Source organism: Ammospiza caudacuta, chromosome 11 (assembly GCF_027887145.1).
Source record: "Ammospiza caudacuta isolate bAmmCau1 chromosome 11, bAmmCau1.pri, whole genome shotgun sequence".
Lineage (NCBI taxonomy): Eukaryota > Metazoa > Chordata > Aves > Passeriformes > Passerellidae > Ammospiza > Ammospiza caudacuta.
In genome coordinates this window covers 9,180,144-9,207,570 of record NC_080603.1, presented here as the reverse complement: position 1 = coordinate 9,207,570, position 27,427 = coordinate 9,180,144, and the positions used below count along the sequence as shown (strand labels likewise).

General features: G+C 44.7%; 2 protein-coding genes and 1 non-coding gene across 5 annotated transcripts in view; 1 reads left to right on the top strand and 2 right to left on the bottom strand.

Annotated features, from left to right (window-relative positions):
- Positions 1-4,312: 4,312 nt before the first annotated feature.
- TRNAQ-CUG (transfer RNA glutamine (anticodon CUG)) lies at positions 4,313-4,384 on the bottom strand. The gene has a single exon. It is a non-coding gene; the product is annotated as a tRNA-Gln (tRNA).
- A 1,385-nt stretch (positions 4,385-5,769) lies between these two features.
- Positions 5,770-27,427, top strand: part of LIMS2 (LIM zinc finger domain containing 2) — a 32,119-nt gene continuing 10,461 nt past the window's right edge. Inside the window, exons 1-4 of one of the 3 annotated variants that reach the window (XM_058812585.1) lie at positions 5,770-5,877; positions 19,181-19,340; positions 20,202-20,268; positions 20,577-20,697. In XM_058812585.1, the coding sequence (XP_058668568.1) occupies positions 5,867-5,877; positions 19,181-19,340; positions 20,202-20,268; positions 20,577-20,697 (359 nt within the window). In that variant the 5' untranslated portion in view covers positions 5,770-5,866. Of the gene's footprint in view, positions 5,878-11,304; positions 11,340-11,651; positions 11,889-19,180; positions 19,341-20,201; positions 20,269-20,576; positions 20,698-27,427 lie in introns of those variants that run through there. The other 2 variants (XM_058812583.1, XM_058812584.1) reach the window with 2 other exon arrangements.
- Positions 22,484-23,515, bottom strand: GPR17 (G protein-coupled receptor 17). The gene has a single exon (XM_058812586.1). It carries the CDS (start codon positions 23,513-23,515, stop codon positions 22,484-22,486), a length of 1,032 nt encoding a protein of 343 aa, XP_058668569.1.

Genomic DNA, 27,427 nt, shown 5'->3' with positions numbered 1-27,427 from the left:
CCTCTCAGTCTGTCTGCACAGGCTGATGCTCCAGCTGCCTGGTGCTCTTTGTGGCTCCTCTGGACCCACTGCAGCAGGCCCGTGTGTTTCTTAGGCTGTGGGTCCTAGGGCTGCAGGCAGTACCCCAGGTACGGTGTCAGGAGAGACGAGTAGAGCAGGACAATCCCCTCCCTCAACCTACTGCCCACACTGCTCTGGATGCAGCCCAGAATAAGATTGGATTTTTGCACTGGGCTGCTCGCTGGCAGTGCAGGTTCATGTTCAGTATTTCAAGCACCAGAACCTGCAGGTCCCCCTCCACAGGGCTGCTCTCATTCCACTCAAGGCCTACTAGGCTGTGTCCAGGTTTGCATTGCCCTGACCTTGGCATTTGCCAATCATAGCTCTGGCCTCAGCTTGGGAAGTTGTGATCCTCCAGAAAACAAGGAATTCAACACGTAGGAAGGTGATCAAAGGCATGCCTACATCCCTCCCTGAAAGACAAATTGACCCATTTTCCCCAAACACAAATTAACCCACTTTGCTCAGTGTGTCCAGCCCTGAGGTCAGGATCTGGATGACAGCTTTGGGGCAGAGGCTGAGGGCCGGGAGCACAAAGCTCATGGCTCCTTTTCCTGGGCCAGGCATCATTTGCCCATTCACCCAATATCACACTTCAAAGGGATATTGGATCAGTCTCCCAAGAGCTTGTTGGTGTCATTGTGCTGTGGAAGAGTTGGGAAAATCCATGAGCTTCAGGCAAACCTGAATCATGCTGATGTGGAAATGAGTGCACGCAGTGCCCTGGACTCAGGCATTCCAGGGACACCACAGCACATGGCCTCTTTCCCATGAAGTATTTTGCCTTTGTCAGGGGCATTTCCAGACCTTTTAGGACCAGTCCAAGACCACCTTGTACATCCATGTAATCCTATGCTGCTGCAACTTTCCACAAGGCATTGCCATTAGGTGGCTGCTCAAGAGCCCAGGGGAAGCAGGGACACCGAGGATAATGGAGGTTGGGAGAGACCTCTGGAAGTTCTTTGCTCCCTCTCTGAGAACAACAAACTTCCCAGCTGCCACCAGAAGCTGTGGGCCTTGTCCCATTGTCCTCTGAACACTGCCACTGTCAGACAGGTGCCTGTCTCCTGAGCAGCACTTCCAGGGACGCCCTGCACCCCCAGGAGGCCACCAGGAGATGGAAAGGGCTCCTACAGATGAGCCTCCCAGGTCCTCGATGGGGAGGACCAGCAGGAGAGGACACTGGGGCTGTCTGCACTGATGAGCCAGGGGTGGAGGGGGACATGGAGCTGCTGCCTCCACCACCTCCTGGCAGTTCTGGAGAGAATGAAGCCAAACTCTCCCGAGAGCTGCACTGTCACAGGGCAAGAGGCAGCAATCACAAGTGGCAAGAAAGGAAATGCCAGAGTTCCCTGGGGGAGGACGACGGACAGGATTGGGAGAGGTGTATCAGGGGTACTGGTGCTTTTGTAAGCTGTGTCTGTGCTTAGAAGTCAGCAGGACAAGGCCCAGAGCCTGCTGAGCAACTGGGGCTGTGTGATCTGCCCAGAGCAGTTGACAGGTGCACAAGACATCCAGAGGTCCACACAGACCTGCTGGGGTTGGTGTGGGGTACGCTCAGTCACTGCAGTCCTTGAGCTGCCCCAAAAGACCCTGCCAGGGGAGACAGCAAATGCAGGAGATTGCAGACAAGCACCAGGTGATCCATGACTGAGAATACAAGGTGGGGAAATATCCTTCATGGCAGCAGAACATTTAGGGTGTGAGCTCTGTTATCCCTTGAGCGCCTGAGTCTGCAGCACCCAGTCCACTGAAGTCCACACTGGGTGACTCAGGTTTGCCTGGAGCTCAGGGATTTTCCCAGCTCTTCCACATCACGATGACACCTGCTCTGCTGCTCTGGGAGACTGATCCCGTGTCCCTTTGAAATGTAAAATGCAGGGAATGGGAAACCCCATCCCAGAGCCAGAAAACAACAGCCATGGGCTCCCTGCCCTCAGCCCTTTCCCCAAAGGCAGCAGCCAGGTCTCTGTTCCTGGGTTGAGCACGCTGAGTAAAGCAGGTCAGTGTGGCTGTGGGTCTGTCTCAGGGAAGGACACAGCATCACTTTGATCACAAAACCAGGCCGTGGCACAGCCTGTGACTGTAAGCAAGTTCCCCATGGCTGTCACTCAGGCCTGCAGGGGACATCCTTTCAGGTGAACATGGACTTCCCTTGCCCCTGAACTTTGCCACCTTCCTGCACATGGGGTCTCTTTCTCACTATGGGGTTTTGCAGTGTTGGCTTTGTGCCTCAACTGACCCTCAGTCTTCTGTATATCTGTGATAACCCATGAAAGAAATGACTCTCAGGATGAACCTGAGTGTCTGCACTGAAAGCTCCTGAGAGATGAGCTGAGGTGTCCATTCATGGCTGAATTTAACTGTAACTGGAGCCCAATTAACCATCAATTAGAACAAGTGACAGAAACTTATAGACAATACGCAAATAGATTTAAATGCACCTTATACACAGGCTGGGGACTTCCAAGTCACGTGGCCTTGGTAAGCTGGGACACACATTAATCATTTCCATGTTGGGTGCTGTGAAACTAGGGAAAAATGCCTGAGATGAAAGAGGCAGGGACCTGATCAGCAGCGAGGCCTCGCAAGTGGCCACTCCCAGGAGTTTGGATGTTTCACAAACAAGGAATGTTTGTGGCCCCACAGGGCTCTGGGACCCAGCATAAAAGGCTGCTCTGCTGCAGGCTCTGCATCCTGGTCTCTGGCCTCCCTTTCCTCGAGGAACCAGGTAAGCCTGAGCCCGCTCCATCCCTCCCTGTGGGCTGAGCTGCTCTCATGGAGGCTGCCCGGCTTGATCCTTGGGCTGCCTCAGCTGGGCCCTGGCACAGAACTGTTGGAGGGCCGTCAGCCTTTCCATGCTGGGGGCTGGGGCCAGCTGGGAAGAGGGGGCTTTGTTCCAGCACAAGGGGATCAATGGGGCTCAGCCTCAGGGGGATGTGCCCAGCAGAATTTGCACCTGCCCTGGTGTAACAAAATGTGCCAGTGCACGCCGGGACATTGTCTGACACGGCCATGTCTGCTCTGGAGATGGGCTGTGACCAGTCTTTCCACAGGGCCCTTAAAGCCACTGTGCTGCCTCCTCTTGCTGCAGTGGGGCAGCCTTCGCGTGCCGTGCCACTCGCAGGGCAGCAGGAGGGTGGTGGGAGCTGTAGGCACAGAGTGTGTGTTGGAGACCAAATGTGTGCCTGGCGAGAGCTGAGGGACAGAGAGACAGAGTGATGCTGAGGCTGGGTGGTGCTCCCTGCTCTGTGTTGCAGCTTTGCCTCCCGCACCGAGAGATGTCTTGCTGCAGACCCTGTCCCCCACGGCCCTGCGGCCCCTGTGGCCCAACGCCCCTTGCCAGCAGCTGCACTGAGCCCTGCAATGTCCGCTGCGCTGACTCCACGGTGTACATCGAGCCTTCGCCGGTGGTGGTGACCCTGCCGGGCCCCATCCTCAGCTCCTTCCCTCAGAGCACAGCCGTGGGATCCTCTCTGTCAGCTGCTGTGGGCAGCTCCCTCAGCACCGCGGGGGTTCCCATCTCTTCTGGGGGCTCCCTTGGCCTGGGGGGCTCAGGCCTGTGTCTGCCTTTCTCCCGCTGCGGTCAGATCTGCTGAGGCCGGCGCATCATCCCCGTTCTCCTTGGCAGACGGGCCCATCTCTTGCCCTCCTTGGCCCCCCACACGTCTTCCTTGGTCTCTGTTCTGTGCCGCCGCTTTTGCTCCTTCTCATTAAAGCCTTTGTGCAGCATTGCTGGAGAGTTGTGGTCCTTTGTTCTCCTGCTCCCTCACCTACCCCCTGCTCTGCCAGGGGCATCCTTCCCTCTCCCATGGAAACAAATGGAAGCCCAATGATGGGGCACTGCCCAATGCTGGTGGAGCTCATGGAATGGATTGCAAAGCAATAGAAAGCAATTGCCAGGGAAAAGAGGAAAAGGAGCAGCAGAGGAAAGCAGAAAAAAGGAGACGTTGATAGGATTGGGCATAAAAGTAATGGCAGACAGAGTGTCCTGCTGTTCCTGTGAGAATGGTCCAAACTGGAAACAGCAGTCCACAGCGTGAATCCCAGTTTCCAGTTTTGGATGCATCCAAGACAGGAGGCAGTGGTCCCAGAGCAGAGTCCTGTGCCTGGCCCATTGGGAGTGGGTGTTGTGCAGCTCAGGTGCTGTGTGATGGATGAGAGAAGAGTGCAGAAGTGCAGCAGCAGCAGAGGTGAGGGGTGAGAGTGTACGCATGCTGAGGGCAAGCATGCTGAGGCAACCAAAAGGCTCAGGTCCCACTGAGATTTGAACTCAGATCACTGGATTCAGAGTCCAGAGTGCTCACCATTACACCATAGGACCTCCTGCCCAGCTCACCTGGCGCCCCTGTGCTCAGCCTGCCTCAGCCTTATGGCCCCAGACAAGGCTGCCTGCCTCTCCACTGCTCTGCACATCTCACACCAACTGCAGCCTTCCTGCACGCCCCACACACACTCTCACATCACACCAACCTCCACGCCAACAGCACCACAGCTCCCTCCAAGCCTAACATGGCCTCTCTTACAAGTGCCACGCTACAAAGCACCCAACATCTTCTCTTTCCCAAATGGCAACATGCCCTTTCTCACTCAGGCAAACTTACCTGCCCAAGTTACACTCACGCCGCACAAGCCCCATTCCTTCTCTTCTCCAGACCAAGCCACTCCAGCTCCTTAAGGACTAGGGAGACGGAAACTTTGTCCCATCTCTACAGAAGCTCAACAAAGACCCTCTGCTGAACCCAGCAAAGGGGCTGGAGCAGCAAGGACAAAGGACAGCTGACACACCAAGGGCAGAGCAATGACTGACCTCCAGCTCCCGTGAGGGAGAAGTTTGCTCACTGCCTATGCTGCACAGCCAGGAGAGCAATATCTAATACTGTATGGCAGTGTGGTATTTTGCATTAGGATTCCTGGCTAACAGTTACTCAGACAGTGATGTGAGGAACCATGTACTATTTTAAATTTTTACTGTAGGGCTGAAAAATTTGTTTGGACGCCAGAGTTTCAGTCATTACTCTCAAAATGCAACAATACATGTAACAATGGTGATTCACAGCATACTGGGGTATCTCACAAGATGAAAAGAAAGATTGAAATTGCTTTTCGTCGGAAGCTTCCTATGACATTTGGTGGTTCACTTTACATCAGAGTATGCTTGAACATGGGTAAGATGGGATGACATACTATCAAAAACGTCGCACTTGGAGGGGCCCACTTCGGGGGGTGCGGTCCCTCATCCTTCAGCAGCAGTGGTTGCCATGACCACTTTCTAGAAGCCTTCCAGACCCCTCTTCTGCACCCGAAGAGTAAAACGCCAGAAAGCCACTTCCCCTCGCCGAGGGCGTGTGCAGGGATGAGCAGCCCGCAGAACAGGCTGGAAGCGCCGCTGCTCCGATCTCAGGAACAAAGTCCCTTCAGTGCGGTGTATGTGACTGCGCGCCTGGCAGCGCTGCCCCCTTCACCCCACACTCACAGCGCTGCCATGGGTTTGCTGCCAGCTGGGGAGAAGCAGCTTCGGCGGCAGGGCAGGGGCAAACGCCGTGCCTGTGCCTGTCCCGCCGCCTCCCCCGTCCTTCCGCTCCGCAGCCTCGCTATTCCATATTTCTTTGCCTTTATAGGAAAAGTATGCGCAGGTCCGGGGGGGGCTGCCCTGAGTCACTGAGGGCTGCGGTGCCCGCCCACACCCAAGGGGCCGGGGCCGCCGCCGGGGCGGGGTCAGCGCTGGCCGCCGCGGCCGCAGCGCAGCGGCCGAGCCGCCCGTCCCGCCCCGGAGCCCCTGGGCGACAGCGCGGGGTTCGCCGCCATGACGGGCAGGTGAGGCCGGGCGCACGGGAGCCGGGCGGGGGTCTGGGCCGTGCCCGCCTTCAGCGCCTTGAGCCGGCCGTGACGTGTGGGGAGCAGCTCCTTCTGGCCCCGGGTAGCGCCATGGGGGCCTGCGGGAAGGGTCGGGGTAGAACGCTTTGCTGCTGTGAGGCCTGGGCGGAGCGGGGCGCTCTCCGGCCCGCCGTGCGAGCGCGGAGCTGCTCCGCTGTGCCTCAGCCCTGCGTGGGGACACAGCGGAGGGCAGAGCTGGGCGAGCTGCTGTAGGTGTGAGCAGCTGTGGGTGTGAGCAGCCGTAGGTGTGAGCTGTGCTTGCTCAGCAGCCGGGCTCTCTGGCAGCCTGTGCCCGGTGTGCCCGCACCGCTGCCCATCGGGGCCCTCCTCACTGATCTGCTCGCAGCCCCTCTGCCCACAGATTCACTCTTCTCTTCTTCGAGCTGGCCTTGGAGTTAACATGTTCCGGGAGCTGTTTAAATCTGGAGCTAGATTCTCCTCTTGTGCTGACAGTGGAGAACTCTGTGAAGCAACTTAATTGACAGTTGTAAATGAGGAGTGGGGAAGGCATTTTCTGACATTTTGTGAGGGCTTGCACAAGTGCTGTAATGTCACTTTTTTGTTCCATCTGTAAAATAAAAACCAGATGTTATAAGCAGCTTGTGAAAATAAGCTTGCTTTTGTGAAATGTTTTGGAGATGAGAAGCATGAAGACGTAATACTACAATTAGCAAGGTGCCCTTTTTAGGACACTCATCTTCATGAGTCCTACTATGTTTCTGTAGTTCTGAAGGATTGTTCTTTGTGATTAGGAAAAGTGAGATGGATTCAGAGCACTTTATGTGTAAGTATTCACTTTCCTTTTGTGTCAAGTCTTGATGTTTATATTATGCAGCTTTTTCTGATCAAAGTGAATCCTGATTAGTGGGTTGTTGGGTGTGAGAACCTGCTGAATAACTGTGTATGCTCATCTGTGATTTGGGAATGTATTATTTTTGGTCTCTGTCATTAAATTGATGCTCTTTGATTATTATACATGCTTAAAACTCTTCTGGGTTTTTCCTCATGTCTTTAATGGTCCATTTTTATTTTTCTGACATGTGAAACAGGTGTGTATTTACAAGTTTACATCCATTCCCTTACAGCTAAAGGAAGACTCAGGAGCCTTAAATGCTCACAGGTCATGGGTGCCCATCCAGATCTTAAATGGAGAGAGGATGGAGAGGACTTTGAAGGAGCTGTGGCTGTATGAAGCCAGCTGATTTTAGTTTTTCAGAACTGTGGCATGGTACTGTTTAGAATGACAGGCTTACCTGGAGTGAAGGCACTCATGAGGACAGTGGGAAGTGCTGGTGGACAGTCATTGTCTTCTCTCCATGCTTCCCCTGACACTTGCCTGTTAAAGTGTAACACTGCTCATTGGAAGCTCTGATGTGAAGCCTTGGCCTGGGTGGACAACTCCAGGGTAGCTGAGACACTGCAGAGTGTGCAGTTCAAAGTGATGCAGGACTTCTGTTCCCTTTTCCTTGGGTTTACTTCACAGGGCTGTTAAAATGACCAGGCCTTGGCTTTAGCTTGTGACAAGTGAAGGCAGGTGTTATTTAATGTTTGAGAACTGTTTGTGCTGAAAAGTTTGTCAGCTGTGAACATTTATTTCTAAAATTCTGTCTGCTGTCATTCCCAGGACAGGACAATTTATTGAAGTTGTTTGCCACAGCTGTAACTCAGTTGGCTGTTTCCTTGTTAATAGTATCATCCGTTTAGGGTTGTGGTTTCCCAGCAAAGCTTTACAGTGTCTGTGTAACTTGCGCTGCTCAGCCCTTGCCTGGCCAATGCCATTGACAAGCCCCGTGTTCAAAGTTGGTTTTCAGGCTGGGACAGACTCCTGTGGCATTGCAAAGAATTCAGCATTGAGAATGAATGTTCTTCCTTGGATCCAGCTAGGGGTCACTCTGCTGAGTGGTACCCAGATGTTGTTCCCTGTTTGTTGTCTGGTAGTTCTTCAAGTCTGCTGACACTATGCAGTCAGATGTTCTCCAGCATTTGGGACATGGGATTTTCAGGGTTCTGGGAGGAGATGAACTGCTTCACAGCTGGAGCATCCCCACAATATCCATCAGTGGGAGCCTTCCTGAGCCAGGAACGGTCATAAATGTCCCTTTGGTCTTGAAACTGTTGACACAGGGAATGATTGTGTTGTTTTAGAGTGTTCTAAAGTGAAAAAGACTGGAAAACATGGGGTGCTGAAACAGTATTATTTTTTACTTCACCTTTCTTATAAAGTAGAAATATGAAAGGACTCTCTTCTAGATAATCTGATTACAGATGCATTATTAATATTAAAATACATTAAAAATAACTCCATTTTCATTGTGTTCTATTTCATTTGGCTGCAGAGAGCATCTCCTGAATTTAAAAAACTGCAGTGATTTGATTTATTGATTTTTAGCATTGGGGAAAAGTATAAGTCCAGGAAAAAGAAATGCACATCTTTCTTTTTGTGTACTCATAGTAAAAAAAATTACTAAAATTAGGTGGCTATGTAGCAAATGAAATGCAAATCTTAAACATATCACTAGTTATATTTTTACATTGTGAGGATTGTGCTTTGCTAGAGAAAACTGATAACTAGATAATTGGATTTTAGAAATAATATTTGTGACTGCCAGCCCTGGGCTGGGCTGTTGGGGAAATAGAGGAGGAGAACCACCTCCCTGACCTGCTGGCCACACTCTTTACTTTTAGGAGGTTACATGTTGTTTTAACTACATTTGAAAACTAATTCTGTGTAAGAGATAGTGTATTAGATGTAACAACAGTATGTTTCGAAGCAGTCTTTCTGTGATTTCCAGTGTTGATAAATACAGTAGTTGTGATTTTTGGAGCATTTAGAAGATAACTACGGTATTTCGTGACCAATAAATAAGGGAAGACTGCTTCTAGAATTGTATTTGATATATTTAGTCCATCTGTTCATTTTGACTTTTGCCTTTTTGAGGATTGTTGGAGTTTGGGGTGGAGTTGATTAATTTTATTTGGTTAGCTGGATTTTGTTGTTTTATTTTTCTTTATCTTCGTGATGAGCTTATTCCTAAGATAGAGGATCTGTGAATGACCAGTGAGCAAAATGTTGTCAAATGCCCAAAGCAGAAACTAAACAAGAATGGAAGAGAGTTTCCTTTAAGTCTTTGCTGCTGTGATGTTGATTAGAAAACTCAAAGGTGAAATATGCCTGGGCTGTTTTGTGTTGCCTTTAGAAAGTGACCTAATATAAAGCACAAGAAAAAATATTTCCCAAGTGCATGTTTCAGAGCGTAAAATTAACTTCATAAGAAATTTTTGTTATCACTATACTTAGTCAAATTGGGATCTGGATACGCCTATGTACTTCCTGTAGTCAACAAAAGAAGAGCAGCTGCATTTACAGATATGCTTATTGATTGTTCCTAATCCAGTGAAGGTAAGAAATAACAGTATATTATTTTCAATTAGGCTAGCTAGTTAAATACTTCTTTAATTCAGTAGAGAGCTGCTGCTTTACATGAAGCAGTTGCAATTAAAATGGGTTGAGATAGGAGGGAGTCTAAAGGACAATATTACAAAAGATTCTTGGCACTGAGTAGACAGTACCTGCATTAAATAAGAGATGTTTTATCTCTCTGAGTTAGGAGCAGCCCTTTCTGCTCTTCTGGGTTGAAAATGTGGTTTTAATCTTAATCTTTCTATCTAAACTTGCTCTCTGTTGCTCTCTAGATAGGAAGGTCCTCAGTCTGTTCTGGGGCCATAGAGATCCTTCTCTGAGGGAGAAGCTGAAAATGCCTGAAAGAAGTCTGGCTGCTTTCTTCTCTGCTGTGGCCCAGAAAGTAACCACCTACAAGTGTTTGGCATCAACCCTGTCTCTTTAAAGCAATCTGTCAAGAGGGAAAGACAAAACAAACCTGTGCATTTTCACTCTGTGTGTAAGGTGGCAAGAGAGGAGTGAGTGAGGAGCTTGTGTAGAAGGATGGGAAGACAGGATGTTTGCTGTTGAGATTTTGGGGTTTTTTTTCCTTTAATTCCCTCATCTTCCCTTTTGAAGAAGACAGTCATAGTTTCCATGGAAGAGTGATTATTTGAAAACCAATGGAATAATGTCATATGAGTCACGTAAAATCTTAAGTGTTTAGAGAGAAGGAGGGTTTTTGTCAGATTGCTTAAGGATGAGGGAGATTATTGTTGTGGTGATTTAATTTTTTGCTAGAAGTTAAATGGTGATTTAATCTTACATTTTTAAAATTGTTTATTGCATTTTTCTTTATTCCATTTGTATTCTAAAGTAGAAATGGGTAAACTATGCCTACAGTCTGAAAGAAATGGTAGTGGCAGATTGCTGTCAGGTTAGGAGCTGAAGCTCTCAAGGAAATGGCGAGTGCATTGTAGATTTTAAGACTGCTGATTTGTGAATTTAGAAATATTTTGTTCTCTATTCATGCCTGTTCTACTGGGCCCCAGTAAACCCTTCTGGTTTTCTTTAAGTGTCTGAAGGGATTCCTGGTTGTTAATATTAATTTAGAACTCATGAAGTCATCAGTCATGCTACAAAAATCCTCTCCCCTCCCCTTCCCTCCCCTTTTGTTGAAGTTTACTAAAAAGTAATTTGTTAATAGGATATTTTCATGGTAGTTCTTGAAGGCCAGAGAGCTCTGGAGCCTGGAATGCCAAGTATGTTCTTCCTCCCTGCTTCCTGACCCTCTGCTGTGAGCGGCTGCAGTGAGGCCGGAGAGCAGAAGTGTTTGCAACCTTGTTTCTTGGAATATGCTTTGTCCAAGTGGAAGGAACAGCTCTGTTGTTTACAGTATCTTAGGACATGGTGTAGTACAGCAGCCTGCAGGGAAGCACTTGGAGATGCTGCGGTCAGATACTGATCTGCAGTAAACTGTAGTCTTTGCTGTCAAAGCTCTAGTAATCTGCTTTGCCTTTCTCCATTTTGCTGTGTTTCGATCAGAAAGGTTTCTTTCTGATTCAAGTGTCTTAATTATGTGAAGACTCAGGATTTTTTTTTTTTACCTCAGTTGTGACATTTATACAGATGCATTCTGCAAGGCTAGGAAAGAATGAGGTAGCCCCTAGTGTGCTGCATTAAGTAAATAATTCCTAGTGGAATACAGGAAGGAGGCTGTCAGGTCTTTAAGGATATGGCAGAATGGCAGAGAGGCTGTGCTTGCTGGGGTGTCTGTGCATCCTGCTTCAGCTCTTCTGCAATGTAAACCAGCAGCCCGCAGGAAGGTGACTCACTGAGCGTCGCGCTGCCGGCGTTGCTCCCGCCGTGTCCCTGCACTCCCTGCAGAGGGGCCGGGGTGCATGGCCGGCCTCAGGCTCCGCGGGCTGGCAGCCTCCAAGCTCTACCAGCGCCGGCAGGATCGCCTCAGTGGCACGGGGTCCCTGCTGAGCAGCAGGACACACACGGCACCTGGCACTCCTGGGTAGGTCTCCAAGGTGAAGGGAATGGCGTTGTGAAAGCATTTTGCAGGATTTGATAGATTTTCGGTTCTGGTGGTGGGGCTGCTTTATTTAAAGTGAGAATTGTTGGCGCAGAGCCAGAGGGGAGGAGGTGGCTTTGTTTTCATTTCCAAGTAGATTAAGAAGGAAAGGACTTTCCTGATGAGAAAGCTTTCAGTTTTTAACAATAACAGGAAGGCAACAACAGAGAACCTTTCCCATTTCTGTGCTGGACTGTTCAGAACCAGCATTAGTGCTTGTGTTGGTTTTGCATGGCCTGGTTTTTGGTAGTAGGGGTGGCCACAGAGGTGGCTTCTGTGAGAGGCTGGTAGAGGCTTCCACCATGTCCGGCAGAGCCAGTCCCTGATGGCTCTGAAGATGGACATGGCCAAGGCTGGGCCACTTAGAGCTATTGGTAATGCCTTTGTGATGTCATTGAAGAAGAAAATCAAAAGAAAGTGGGGCACAATTTTTTACTAGCCAGAGAAGAGAAGGAAGTGAGAGCGCATGAGGAAAACAACATGGACACCAAGGTCAGTGGAGAAGGAGAGAGAGAAGGGGCTCCAGGTGCTGGAGCTGAGATTTCTCTGCAGGCTGTGGTGAGGACCTTGGTGAAGCAGCTGTGCCCCTGCAGCCCATAGGGATCCATGGGGGATGCAGAGATCCACCCACGGCCCATAGGGATCCATGGGGGTTGCAGAGATCCACCTGTAGCCTGTGGGAAAGGTGCCCACACCAGAGGACATGGATGCCTGGAGGAGGCTGTGATCCAGTGGGAGACCGAGTGGAGAGAGGGGGCCCTGCTTCCAGTCTGGAGGAGGACTGCACCCCATGGAAGAGTGTCCAATGCCACAACAGTTTTGGGAGGACTGCTGCATGTGAGATTGGAACTATGTTGGAGAGCTGTCTCCTGTGGGCAGGGACCCCACGGTCTCACATGGGAGGGCTCCTGTCCCTGAGCAGTGAGAGAAACCACGGGTGATGAACTGACCAAAACCCCCATGCCCTGTGTCTCTGCACTCTCTGTGGGAAGGAGGGAGGTGTTGGGAGAAAAAATGTGTTTTAAGGGCTTATTTATTTCTCATTATCCTCCTCTCACTTTTTTAGTAAGAAATACACTTTGTGCCTCTGAGTTGAGACTGTTTTGCCCTTGGAATGTTTTCTCCCAGTCCTTATCTCAACTCATGAACTCTTTGTTTAATTTTTTTCCTCTCTTCTGCCCAGCTGTAGCAGGGGAGGGTGAGTGAGTGACTGTTTGAGTGCCTGGTTTTTGTCCAGTGTCAAATTGTGACAGTGTTAGTGGTGTTAATGGTGAAGCATTTGGGCACTGTGGGAGTAAAATAAGGGTGAAATGCAGTAATTTTTCAAAATGTTGATAAAATTCTTTCATTCTTTGGGTTTTAGGGTTCAGTAGTCAATTCTTTACCTGTACTGTTAATAGCAAGTTCATTGATTTTAGGTTTTGTAAATAACTCCAATCCAGCTTCCGAAACCAAAGCTTTCAACTGTAGCTGCTTCATGAGAACGTGTAAACCAGAGCTTCTTAAATCTGTCCAGGCTATTCCATTGCTTGACATGATCATTACTTTTTCCAGGCTTCACATTAAAATTTTACTCCTGAATTTTCATTAGTTAATTTTGTGCAGGAGGTAAATTGTAGGTACACAGTTTGTGGTAATGGCCCAGCCTCATCCCCAATGGGCACAGCTGTGAGCAGCACTGACAGCAATGACACCAAAGGGAACAGAGGGCACACAGGTGCAGGGCATCAACAGGAGGGGATAAAAGGCTGGGCTACAGAACAAGGAGGGCCAATGGTTGCAGCCTTGTGAAGAGGTAAGGTGTAACTGTGTAAGCTCCAACTGAGTTGGAGCTTTCTGAAATTGTGTGGTGATGCTCTGTGTGTCATGGCTGTCTCAACTGCAATATATGCTGTGGCAGTAACTTAGCAGTAGTTAAATCAAACTTAGTTTCTTGCATTTTGGGAGAACTGTGAGCTGCAGCAGCAATATGGGATCTGAAGTCTGAGTCACTGGAGAGAGCAGTGAGTATCCAGGAGAGATAGTTTTCTTTTTCTAGCAGTTAGTTCTAAATTTTAGACTTTTCTTAGCAGGAAGTTGGCCTGATGCTTACCTGGACACGAGGAATTAGTTTGGCTTCTCAATATAAGTTGTGCATCCCTCACTAAAACTCTCCTTTTCCTGCTCTTTTTAGCTAATAGCTCTTAGTTAGTTGGTAAATTTTTTATTTTTCCTACGAGAAGCTGTGGGTGTGAACGTATGAGAATTTAATGAGGGGAGCTAACAAGGAGGTGAAGGAAATGGTGATGCCATTGAGTGGAGACAGTGCTGGTCAGGAAAAGTGAGAAGCATGAAAGAGGCCTGTGAGAGGAAGGAAAAGCTCTGAAAAAGCAGATGTACAAATAAACTGAGTATGTTTTTCACATCATAGTTCTTGAAGCAACGTAAGCATAAAGCAAATATATTTTGATTTTATTGAGCAGGTCACAGTGCTGACAATTTTAATCCATTTGAGATGTTTCTCTCCTGAATTATTTTATCCATGGGTTTTGAGCTAGTGATAATTTTTGCTTCTCCTTCCTGATAGGCCTTGATAGTTTATGTTCTTTATTCGGGCAAAGCAGAGTAATCCAGCAGTAGTGCTGCTGCTTGTTGGAGATAATTGGTGAATACATGTGGGGAATGATTTGTGTTGTCAGTGCTGGTAAACACACATCATATTTAAGCTCCTTTGAGCTAGTGGAAGTGAAGAAGAGAAAGATGTAATGTGTGTAAGGAGTTGTTTCTCAAATAGACATTCTGGATGAAGTGGTGCGTACTTGATAATAAAAGGGTGGCTTTCCTGTGCAAGAGGAATATTTGATTTAAAACCTGTATGTTTCTTTATGTTTATATTTACCTGGGCTGAGTGAACTCTGCTAACTGTGTGTCTTTACAAGTAATTGGTCATCATTTACTGGTAACAAGTATGTCCTGGTGTTGAGAGGGACTCCCAAGTATCCATGGCATAGGACTTTTCTGTGTGAATACCAAGAGATTTTTCTGGTGCTAGTCTCAAAAGTCTGCCTGATTGCAGCTTCCTGCAGGTCAGCCATACAGACCTTGTACTCTGGCCTCAGCTGCAATATGTGTAATTTTATTTTTTAACCCCTCCAGTTTCTACTCAATTGCAAATTGCTGTTGCTGGTAGGCCCAAGGAGACATTTGGTTTTTTCTCATATTGTGACCATAAGTTACATTTGGATGTTTTTCTTAATTTTGGTTATCCCTGTGTTCTAAGTAAGAAAGAAAAGTGTTTATTTCACAGAGAGTTTGGGGGCTGCATGATCAAGGAAGATATACTGAGAGAAACATTATTAATTTCTTATTTAGTCAGTGAAAAAGTATTTAGCATGAACTGAAAATTCAATGCAAGTATAAGGAGAAAGGCTGAAAATGTTAAGCTATGCATGTAGTTTACCAAATGCACAACCAATCATGCATTAAACAAATGGGAAATATTTTTTCCAACATTTTATGACAAGTTTAATAATAAGCATACTAAAGAAGTTGATTCTGTTTGGAAAAGTTGTCCAGATAAGTCCATTGCAGAGAGATTTTTGGAATGATAAGGATAGCTGGGGGCTGTTTTTCAGCCCTCGTTCATGAACTGACACCCTTCCTCTTTTGTTCTTTGCATTAGTCATTATCTGTGAAATTAATCAAAAACTCTGGTATTGTCCCAGCAGATTTCATTTGTATCTTTGGCAACATTGAGGGCTTTAAGTCAGTAATTCTCAGCTGTGCTGTGGGGGTGGGAACCAGCCCCTCTCCTGGAGCGCTCTCATTTTTGTCTTGGCTGCTGTGACACAAACAAGTGGTGATAGCTCTTCCAGTTCATCATATCTGTCTGTGCATACTTACCAGAAATGTAATCATGTTGTGATATTTTCTGTATACACTTGCTCCTACTGGTAGATCAGAATGAGCAGAAAACACATTTTTAGGGTTCCACAGCATAGGTTTTGCTCTCTGCCGAGGTTTGGATAATGCTCTGGGTTCTTGTGTCTCCAAGTATTTTCTTGCTTTCTTTTTGTATCTGCAAGATTTTGGGTCACTATTAAACAATTCTTCATTCAGCATTGTGATGAAGAGGAACTCTGTGACACTAAAGTCAAAAAACTTTTGAAAGCAATTAAAGAAAACTTTTTTTGACTGGGCTTTTCTGACAGAAGCACTCCTCACTCCTGCAGTTCCTTTTCTTCTGAGGCAAAATCTGAGGCTGTTCATCTGTTCTCCTGATTGTCCAATGTCTGGTTCATTTTGCCTTGTAGCCACGTTTAAAATAATGAAATCTGCAATGTGATGGTGAAGGCTGGAGCTCCTCTTCTGATCTCTTAGCATTGGAATTATTATATTTGCTTCTTTTTCCTCCATCTGTCACCAGTGGTAGATCCCTGTGAACAAATGTTTTCAAACAGAGGTAGTGTTGACTTCAGTGATAGAAGGAGGTAAAATGCTTTCAAATATTTCTGTAAAGAAGGAACTTTTGTTTCTCTTTTTTGTTTCTTTTTTTTTTTCCATTCAAGACCTATGCTGGTACTTTAGAGTAAATACTTCTGAGAAGTCAAAGCATGAGAAACCTAGTTATAATGGTAACAACATAATTTCTGTAAATCAGGTACTTTGTCAAAGATAATCTTTTAAAGATACAGCACATACTGATGAAAGATTGGGAAAAGCATTGTTCCAATGCTGATATTTTTTGTGTTTGTGCAGGACAGGATAACTTCAGGATGCTGATCTCATCGTGTTTTAACAGCCTTTCCTGTCTTTGTGTCACCAGCTTATTGTTAAAACAGAGGAAGATTCTTTATTTTACTGGATAGCAAAAAATCAATGAGCAAACAGAATAGAAGAAGCACTTTATATTGGGGACTGTCCTTTGTGGGAAAGATTTGGGTGTAGATATCTGATGAGTGGCATAGCAAGTCAGACTTTTCAAAAGGATGGTTGTGGTGTTACTCTTCCTTTCCCTGTGCTGCCAGCAGAAGTGCTTTTGCAGCAGTGTAGTAAACTGAACCATAAAAATGCTGTGAATTAGCAAGGTGCTCCCTCTGCCTTCCAGCTTTGATTAATTTTAACCTTGAGCTAGTTGAAAAAATGCTTGGTTTTGTATAAACAAGAGGGCATGCAGGGGCGTGTACTCAGGGGAAATTAAGAAATTGGCAGATGTTAAAGTTAAACCTTTGAATAAATGCAAAGTCATATCTTTAGGGCAATGATGAAATGGCAAATTGTAGCTTGAGTACAAGACAATAAAATGTCTTAAGCGAAAAGGGATGCAGAGTTAAAAATGGAAAAAGAGCAAGGATGCAAAACTCTTGGTGTGGATTGTCAGAAAGCCACAGCTGCTGGTTTGCCTTACAGGAGGTACATTGGTCAGGAGCTGATGTGGTTCACTTGACTCCTGTAGTCTGGCTCTTCCCAAAAGGTTCAGCTGAGGCAGAGAACTGAGTTGTTATTTTTTGTAGTGGTTCTTTCATTTATATTTTCCTGGACTAATAGTTTCTCTCATCCACATAATGAGTCACACTTATTAGCTCATTTGGGTGGACAGCTCAGACTGTATCACGATCATCTTTCTTATGCTTTTGAGGAAGTCTTGTCAGGAGCAGCATCAACATCAGGGGAGTCCCTGGGTCACCATTATCTTTGTTACCAAGACAGTGGTGGGACTTGTGTGGGAATCCCTCCTGGGGTGGTTGCTGTGCAGTGTCACAGCTGCAGTGCATTTCATGCAGGTTGCAGGCTTGAGTTGTTGTGAAATGCCATTGTGGAGATGGCTGCTCTAGCAGAGTTCACCCTGCATGTTGATACTGGCACTGGTGTGTCCCTTGGGAGAAGGAAAAAAAGAAAGAAAACTAGGGTTTTTTTTAAACGTTGATTTCACATTTATAAAGGAAAAAACCCAACAAACACAAGATATTGCTTTGCTGTTAGTGTCTAAAGTGTAACACTTGCTGGTTTTTCTCCTAGAGGAGATTTTTCACTATGATGACATCAGTCTTTATTAATCTTGGCTGTAGGCTAGCTCAAGTCTTGGAATTTAGGAACTGAATTTTTCAACAGGGAAGAAGTACTTGAAGGGAAGATTATATTTTCAAGTCCTGGTACAGATTTGTGTGGTGTAGCTGGAAGAGTGATGACTGAAAACCAAGCTGATTAGGTGATGGCTTTGCTGCAAACACTGATGTTTTAGTGTTGACCCATTCCCTTGGTACTGTGTCAGGATAAAAAATATTTCTTTAACCTATAATCTCTAGTTTATGAAATTACAGGATTTCCTCTTGTCCCTAATTCCAGTCCATGTCTGTTTTTTTACATATCCTTTGTACTGCAAGAAGGAAACGAGTTGTAACAAATTTTTGCTAAATTGGTACTCCATTCTTGAAACTATTGTGGTCTGTCTTGGTTTTTGCCTCCCTTGGAACTGCAGCATAGAAAGTCAGTCTGGTTTTACTGAGGGGTGGCTCTAGGTCACAGCCCAGGGTGTGCCCTGGGTGTCCCCTCTGCAGAGGAGAGACACTTGGCTCAGCTCAGGCAGCTGGAGTCAGGGCTGGTTGTGCTGCCCCAGGAGTGTGAGGCTGCTCCCTGCTCATTCCAGTTGTGCTCTGGGCATGAAGCGCTGGAATACAGACACTGGCCTGGTTTGGAGGGCACATCTCTGACCAGAGCAAAGAGAATCTGCTCCTGGAAAAGCTTCTTGAATTACTGTTCTCCATGAGGAGGTGGGGAAAGTAGCATGTTGGGTTGTTGAGTAACAGTGGAAAATCAGTTCAGAGTACCTTTGAATCTAAAAAGAAAGAAAAAAGCCTTGTAAAGCAAGCTGTCTTTCATTTTATGCATATATTACCTACCTCAGGAAAGTACCATACAAGTAGTTTGGAGATTTTTTTAACATGGTAGCAATTTTTTATACTTCTGCCTATAAAATTGCAGTCTTTCCAATCATGGAAATCAAAAGGTGTCCAGAAGGCATAAAAAAAAATTTCTATAACTAAAGGTGTAGTAATATTGAGGTTTTACACCGTTGGATAGTCTGGTGGTTAAAAGGAAAATCACACTGCAACAAGAAACTGAGATATACCTGATAATTTTTCCCCCCTGCTTTGCACATGTGCTATACATTTTAAAACTGCATTAACTTATAGTAGCATGCTGGCAAGCATGAGAACTTTGTGGAAGAGATTAGGGTGATTCCTTATTCTAGGGTAGGTTGAGGAAATGTTACGTGATTTATAAGTGTGGCTTGGGGGGGCGGGGGGGGGCTTGCCTCATGTTCTGAGGAAATGAAGCTGAGGTGTTGGCCATGCCAGCTAGAGGGACTTCTCTTTTGCGTTTGACAGTTTGAACTAATTTGTCAGGAGGACAGGGGCCTGTGGAGGGGGAAATGGTTTGTTACTGCTGACAGTGAAGGGGAGAGTGCAGTGGGATATCAGTGCTGACTACACATCAGAAAATCCATGGGCCCAAGAAGTCAGGATCATTGGGTTTGCTGCTCCCCAAACTGATGATTTGTGAAAAATAGTGGGTATTTGCTATGAGCTATTAGCAGTATGATGTAATGGGGTGAAACTTTGGTGAAGTAGCCAAAAGTGTGCAATAGGTACATCTGTTACTTGACCTCATCTGCCACATATGAGTTGTCAGAACCTTATTTCTAAGTGATGTCAGTGACTCATTGATCTTTTTGTTGCAAAAGGGAGTTTAAATTAGCTGGAATGTTGTGTTGGTAAATGCTCTTGCTCTTGCCTTTATTGCAGTAACATGTCTGACGCTCTGGCCAACGCCGTGTGCGAGCGCTGCCAGGCGCGCTTCGACCCTGCCGAGAGGATTGTGAACAGCAATGGGGAGCTGTACCACGAGAGCTGCTTTGTCTGTGCCCAGTGCTTCCGGCAGTTCCCAGAGGGACTCTTCTATGAGGTGAGTTCCCATGCTGCTTGGAAGAGAGGAGAAATAGCTCTGATAAAGTGCAAGGAATTCTCAGCTTTCTTGCGTGTTTAATTTCTTAGCCATAAATATTTGTTGCCATTTTTTGGAGGAGCTTCCAACTTAATTTCCCTTTTTTTTCTTCTCACAGCAAAAGCTGCTCTTTGGGTAACACGCATTTCAAAAAGAAAATAAAAAGTGTTTTGTTAATCATCACAAAATCACAAAATGTTTGGGTTGGAAGGGACTTTACAAATCACCATGCAGGGCCACTTTCCACTGGACAGGTTGCTCAAAGCACTGTCCAACCTGGCCTTAATATTTCATTAGACAAAAGTGATTTTTTGTCTTTATTTTTAGACAGTTGTACTAAACTGTTCCAGTTGGGCCACTGTAATAAGTGAACCCATTTAAAAGCTAGATTGAGTTCTTTTACAGAATATGCACAAGCACACATTTTGAATAACATATTGGTTTAAACTTGTTGTATTTTATTTTGGCATTAGTTTTGGCCTCATGTAGGAGGAACAGTGGTTCTGAACTAAACTAAAGCAAAAATGAAATTAAACACAACTATAATGAAAGGATTTTGGGGTATTCTTCAGGATTTTTACTGTACTCTAGCAGCATTGCTATTAATTTACCTGTGCAAATTCACCACGAGGCTGAAGCCATATGTGGATATTTCTTGAATGAGAGCCTTTAAGAGTTGAAAAACAGGTGTGTAGGGGGCTAGAACTGGAAAATGTGACCTTGATTAAATGGTCATATCAATGGAAAATCATGCTGCACTGTCAATATGTAAAAGTAGTTCAGTTATTCATGAGGACTCCTCCTCTCTCGTTTTGTTTGCAGTTTGAAGGTAGGAAGTACTGTGAGCATGACTTCCAGATGCTGTTTGCTCCTTGCTGTGGAGAATGTGGTAAGAAATGGCAAATATCAACCAGGGCTTAACAACTGCAGGGCTGTGCAAACTTTGCAGCATTGCTGGGACATCCAGTCCCTTGGGCTGAGGTTGTTGGGGTTGCTTTAAGGAGTCGGGAGCTCTGGATGAGAACAAAGCATGATACCAGCAGTGATTTTGGGCTCTTCTGGTTGAGGGAATAATTTTGTTTTTTTGTCAAAGTTAGACTGTAATAGTAGTTATGGAATTAAAGTGGAAGGACTGTGAAGGACAGTAGATTTTGATTAGACTGTTTTCTGCATGGATCTCATGGTTTCCTTTTGCAGGTGAGTTCATTACTGGGCGTGTTATCAAGGCAATGAACAACAACTGGCACCCAGAATGTTTCCGCTGTGAGCTCTGCGATGTGACCCTTGCTGACCTGGGTTTTGTGAAGAATGCTGGCAGGTAAGAGGGAGCAGGAGGACAGAAAGTTTTATTAATGTGTTATTGATGCAGCTATGAGCTGCTGAGAGTGGTCAGTTAGTTTTACACTGAGAAGGAAAGCTTGAAAAGGTACAGAAGAAAGTTTAGGAATAACTTGTTAGGTGAGAAGTTCTTCATCCAATGAAACATGTTCTTGTTTTCAATAGAAACTCAAGTTTTAGTGGCTAGTGAATGCATTCTGGAAAAGAAAGGAATTTCAGGCAGAAGGCTGCATAATAAGTGAAAAAAGGGATTAGGTGATCTCAGGCAGGCTGTTCATCAAGTAAGCTGCTGAGCAGGAAATCAAGATGTAGCAAAAGGCCAAAAGAACAACACAATGATTACAGCAAAGTCTTTTCAGCCTGTCATTCCACTGGTCTTCAGAAATTATTTGTTTTAAATGCAGAAATACACAATGAATCCTAGAGGTCAATTAATGCATTTAATTTGGAAATAAGAAATAAAAACACAAAAGAGAGCTTATACAAAAGCATACCATTATAAGAAAATAAAACAGTCCAGCAGTTAAAAGACAGTGTTGCACAATTCAGAGTTAATTTTAGGCTTTCATATGTTATGAGCAAAGCCTAGTAGTTTCCTAGAGTTTATATTTTCACTAACTAAGTGGTGAAGGAAGGAAGAAAAGTTCACATACTTGTATCTGTCCAGCAGGGAGTCTTCTCAACTCCCTCTTATTTTTTCATACTGCATGTAACCTCTGTGCATTAGTTTTTTGAGCTGGGCATAATTGATTTTATTTTGGCATCTCATCTTGCTAGAATGGGCTGTTGGAATAGCACTTAGGGTGTTTTGAGGAAGCAGTCAGGATAAAAGTTCAAGCAAGATAAAGTATGTTTGATTTTGTAATTTGTGGACCAAATCTCAGATGGTAAGGAACTCGTTCCCAAAACTTAGCAGAGAGATAGGTGTGTGTGTATCTCTGTAACAATATATTTCACCTGCCACATGATTTCCTGTAATATTTATATCCATAGCATTGAAGCAGTCTTTTAGGAAATATTATTGGAAGCTTGTGTGTTTTTTTTCCCTTTTCATTGTAGCCGGCGTGTTTTGCTGGATGCAGTTTGTATCAGTGAGAATAACAATAATCTCTACTTATCCATAGTGAAGGAGTAGTCTTGCTAGATAAGTCACAAAAAAGAACTGTAAACCATCTTAAAGCTAGGAATCTCTTCTGTCTTAATTCCTGTCCAGACTGGGTTCATTGCTTCATTCTGATTTTTTTTTTCCTGTCACCATTTAGTACCAGTTTTCTCTCTATTACATATAAACACTTTGAATTCAGAAACTTGAACAAGATGTGCAAATGTGGAGGTTTTTTCATCGGGCAGGTCTGTCTCAGGAGTGGATCTCTACTGCTGGAACAATGTGAAATTTTAAATAAGGCTGTATGCATTGTGCAGAGAAAGCACTGAGTGCTTTGGGAATTCAGTTCTTTCAAAGAAAAAAAAATACATGGGTCCATTTCCCTCATTGTCCCCCTTCCCTATTCCTAAATGCTCAACCCTCAGTTTCAGTTCTTGGAAACCAGAGGATCTGTCCTTCTGTTTGCAGTTTCAGCAACACAAACACATGTGTTCTCTATGGTCAAGGGGTTCTTGTTAATGGCAGCCCCATAAAAACAACAGAACTTCTCTTTTCAGGATGAGTTTGACTCTGGTTGGACTGTCTTGCTGCATATTTGTGCTCTCAGCTGATTTTGGTGGAAGAGAGTGTTCTTAAGATGAAGCACTGATAAGAGTCATGTTCACAGTTCAGATTTAGCACTTAGTGAGCTTTCATTTGTCTTACCCTCATATGTTTGAGGCAACATTATGGTCTTTTTAATGCAGAACAGATTGCACAAAGCCTCACGGAATTTCTCAGCCACAAAAAAATACATGATGGGGTCGAAGGCCCCGTTGAGGCTGGTGAGGCAGGAGGTGACACGGTTGCTGAGGGCCAGCAAACGCTGTGTTTCACAGGAAGCTCTGCTCCCATTGTAGTGGAGAATATAAATGAAGCGATTGACGTGGTAAGGTACAAAGCAAATTAGGAAGATCATCAGGACCATGATGATCATTTTGACAGCTTTTTCCTTTAGGTGTTTCTCAACTCGGTTCCCACTCTTCAGGCTCTGGATGATGAGTAGGTAGCAGGTCACAGTAGTCACAAAGGGGAAGGTGAATGCCACTACTAAGGACACGAGGGCGTGGCGTGAGGCCTTTTCTCTGTAGAGCTGCAGGCACACAGTTGTGTTTTTCATCTGGACAGTCTGCACACTGAGCAGCAGAGGTGCCATTGCCACCCCAACAACGACCCACAGGAATACACACGTCACGTGGGCATAGCGGGGCCTGCGGAGCTTGATGGACTTCACTGGGTGCACGATGGCCAGGAAACGGTCAACACTGATGCACATCAGGAAGTAAATACTGGCATACATGTTGAGGTAGAAAAGGAAACCTGTGAGTCTGCATGGGATCTCACCAAATGGCCAATGGTTACCAGAAAAATGGTACACCAGCCGGGTGGGGAGTACCAGCACAAAGAACAGGTCAGCCACAGCAAGGTGCATCAGGAAAATGTTGGCAGGTGTGCCTGACTTCTGGTCCCGGATGAAAAGCCAGAGAGCCAGGGCATTGCCAGCAAAAGCCAGGATGAAGTCCAGAAAGTAGAAAATGGCAAAAATCATGTTCTCAAGGTGTGTCTCTTTGCCACATTGCTCTGATGTTTCCAAACTGAAATTTGATTGATTTGAGCAGTTGAAGAGCTGGCTTGAAGCTGCAGGCCCATTCATTTTTCTCCACAGTTCTGCAGAAGAAAAAGCCCTAAATGTGAAAGAATTAAGACGTTATATTACAGAAGAACTGAGATCTGTGCAAAACAAAAAAAAAAGACAGACTGAAGAACCCATACATGAAAGTCAGCAATGTCTCCTGTCTGCTAGCATCAGTGTTTGGTATGACAGGTCAGTCTGAATTTAAACATTATATTAGAATTCTGAATACCCTCTGCTCAGCTGAGTTTACCAGAGCAGTGATTCCCATGGAAGGAACCCCAATGAAGAGCTGGCTAGCTGGTGGTGAGCTGGTCTCTAGCCTGTGCTGAGGTCAGTCTTATAACCAGGATGTGAGATGCTTATGTGTCTGGTTAAGAGGAGCAGGAGTGAGTTCTGTATATCTAACTAGAAAGTATTTGCCGTATTTCAATTTGAAAGCCTGATTCAGGACTTTGGAGTTCCTGATGAGTCAGCTTTTCTGAGCACAGGTATTTGTTGTAAGGTGATCTAGCTTAGAATATGTCTTGTTTTTAAAAGAGATAAAAGACAGGTCAAATATTGCTGTTATTTAAAAACCCACAGGGTTCCTGAACTTTTGAGCATTATTTTAGTTTAAAGTCCTGTGTTTAAGGCAAATGCACCCAGTTCCAATGTAGAAGGAAACTTTTCAGCTGGGTAGCAACATCTCATTTGACGCTGAATTGACCCAGAGAAGATTTTAAATAATGCCCATGCTGTCAGTCACCTCTCAAAGTGTGTCATCCTTCAAAAACCTGAGCTCCACTGTGGTTTATCCAGAGCCTTTTCCAAGTAGAAGCTTAGCAAAACTGGTCTTAGCTCTGCCAGTCTCTGTTTGCAATGTCCTGAACAGCATCAACAAGAAGTGTGATAGGATTTTCTGAGCACCTGCCCACGGCTTTTTGTACATTGCTTGTCTGTGGGTGTAGGTAGTAGGGAAATGCAGGTGGTCTGAAGTTCCAGCATTGTCTCTATTACTTGGATTTCTCAGAAGTGTTACAGTCTGTGCAGCAGCACCTCCACTTTGCTCAGTCTTGCCTTTTGTACTGACTGAGCATTTCTCCATAGTATTCAATACATCTTTAAATATATCCATTATGCTTCCAGCTTCCCAACAGAATTCATTGTTCAGATGCCCAAAAATATTTGGATCATAGAGAACTGAAATGGGATTAAGGACAAACAAATATATTGGTAAATGTAAGAAAATTCTAAGGTAATTAATATCTTCAGTTTGGCTGCTGTTACTTTCAGGTGAAGAGAAAACTGGAATAAATGGAGACTAATGTGCTAGATCACTTCTGTTTGGTTCACAGTTGAAGAGACAAAGTCAACAGCAGGGAGACTGGATGAAATTTAAAAAATTTGAAGTTCTGTCTATGGCCACAGAGGGCCCTTCTTACTTCATGCATTGCTTGGATACTCTTCTGAATTTATTACAAGTTGCTAACTTGCCATTACTTGCAATTACATGTGCAAGGAAGACTGTACAGCCCTTTTTGTTCTTATCTGTAAAAATACTTGGGAAATTGTGCTTTTACATACAAAAAGAAAATGCCTCTTTTTTTTTTTTATGAAGGTTACAAGTTTAAAGATGAGACCACAATTTTTTGTTTATATTCTTCATTTGTCCCTTACAAAGTAAATTCTTGGGCCTTGCAGGTTTTAAAGTTTGTATGGGATAGTAACATTGACTCACATACTTGTCCTCCCTGGATGGAATTAGTTTAAATATGTATTTTTCTGTTGCATACCAAAGGAGAAACACATGAGACCATGCCTTTTTACTGGCTGTTAATTTATGATGATGCTTATCACTTCATGTTCTAGCTATTAACCCTTTTTTCATGTCAGGCCCATTGTTTAATTATGCTTTTCATCTGCAAAAGGTGTAAATCAGGTGATCTTTGTGTACACACCTGCTGGGGATAGTATTATGGCTAAACATTGCTCTGTCCATGGTTGTGACACCTGAGCAAGCAGTAAATGCTGGCTTGGAGCAGCTGAGAAAGCAGAAAGCAGGGTTGTCTGATGGAACAGACTGGGATGGCTCTTGTCTTACTGATAATGCTTTAAATCAGTTCCCAAAATGAAAGAATAAGCAGACTTTTCCCTGTTTTCCCTGTTACAAGCTGATTATTGGGAGTTTAACAGCGTGATACACTGAACCAATTAATTTGAATTGCTTTCCTAAGGCAGATCTTGGAAATTCAGATTCAGCTGTGTGTCAGTGCCAGACTTAGAATAGGCAAGACTTCAAAGTTGAGAGCTTTATCCTCACTGATGGCAGCATTGAGTCTGCTGTGGATTTCTATACAGACATGCTTTCAGTGCAAAATGCTGTGGGCTGGAGTAGAAAGGAGCATGTCAGAGCTATCTGGAAGCCCAGTTATGTCAGTGTCAGGAAGAGAGAGGCTTAGAACTAATGATAAAATTGGAATAGATTCAGTCGTTGCAAATGACAGCCTTCACAGGAAAGCTGCTGTTATCTAATTTACTTTTTAGAGCAAGGTGAAGTGAGATTAATTTTGCTTATGTTTTAAGTTAAAATGAAATTTTAATTACAGCTTTAATGGGTTTTTTTTGTAGTTGTAGTTAATGGGTGAAAATAGTGGTGTAGCACTTGAGTAGGTTCAGAAAAAAGCCATCATGTCACTAGAATTAATTGTTGGGCTTATTTTTAGACTTTACATGCTTTCAACAAAATTCTACAACTTTAGAAAAGTAATAATTCTCTGACAGTGTCTTCTTTAGAAGCTGTTGAAAGCCCTTTGCAGTTATTTGCAATTCCACTCCTATTTTCCTTGGGTTTATCCTATAAATTTAAAGTAAATGTGTTTAGTCTTTTTATTTTTACAAACAAATCACTGGGATTCCTATAGTCTGTATAAATGCTAAGAGCAAACTAGAAACCTTCACAAATGACCTATAATGTGTAGTCTGTGTTAAGCTGTATGGTGCAAGAGGCTTTCATTCCACAGACAGAAAACTCCTTTAGGAGTCTGGCTCATTATCCAGTAATTTCTGCTTGGACTGCACTCTTGATGTTGTGTGAATATTTAGTGATTTATGTATTGCTGAACAGAGCACTGTTCTGGAATGAGCCATTTTCCCAGGCCTCCCCGGGCTGAGCTGAAATGGGGGTGTCCCTGCTCATTTGAAATACATGCATGCACACTGACCATATTTCATGCCCTGTTTCTCTTGTGCTCAAAACAGGCAAGAGAACAATCCACAAGGCTGTCAGTGTGGACATAATGCAGTCAGTCTTTCAGCAAATGCTCTGTCTGTCATTAATGAAAGAACTAGCAGGAGAAATCTTTAGCTCATTGAACACAGTTACCTGGCTAGTTTGGAGCTTTTGTTTGCCCACTGACCTGTATGTTAGGGTTTGTGGTAGGTATTAGAAATTCCTGTTCTTGCTCTCAGCTAGAGCAGATTCTGGTTTGTGCATTTTTATGATTATGACTTCAGTGTCTTGTCAAATGAGTATCTCCTATCCTTCACTCAAAGTACTCTTCATTAGAAATAGTCCTTTTCTGACTGAAGTTATTCTCTTGAAAATCACTCTCTGCTGAGCCTGGTTTTCAGCTGAAACACTTGGTTATTGTAAGCATCAAAGCATTGTCAGAGAGCACTAGACATACCACACAACTGGCACAAATGGATATACATTAGATACAAAAGTTTGAAAACCTTTTTTGTTTTGAAGGAGTGACATAAAGACAAGGAAATTATTCTTTGAAGTTTAGAAAATCCTATTCTTAGATTCAGACATTTCCATTATATTCATCCACCTCAGTAGGTGTTCTGCTCCTCACTGGCACCAGCTAAAACTAATGCTATTAGGAAAGCTCATAAAAACCCAAAAAAAGCTCCTACTAACAGAAGTTGTCTCTTACCTCTGTACAA

What these genes read in the sequence shown, in the direction of transcription:
- GPR17 (XM_058812586.1), bottom strand. Translation starts at nt 23,515, where the DNA reads ATGAATGGGCCTGCAGCTTCAAGCCAGCTCTTCAACTGCTCAAATCAA.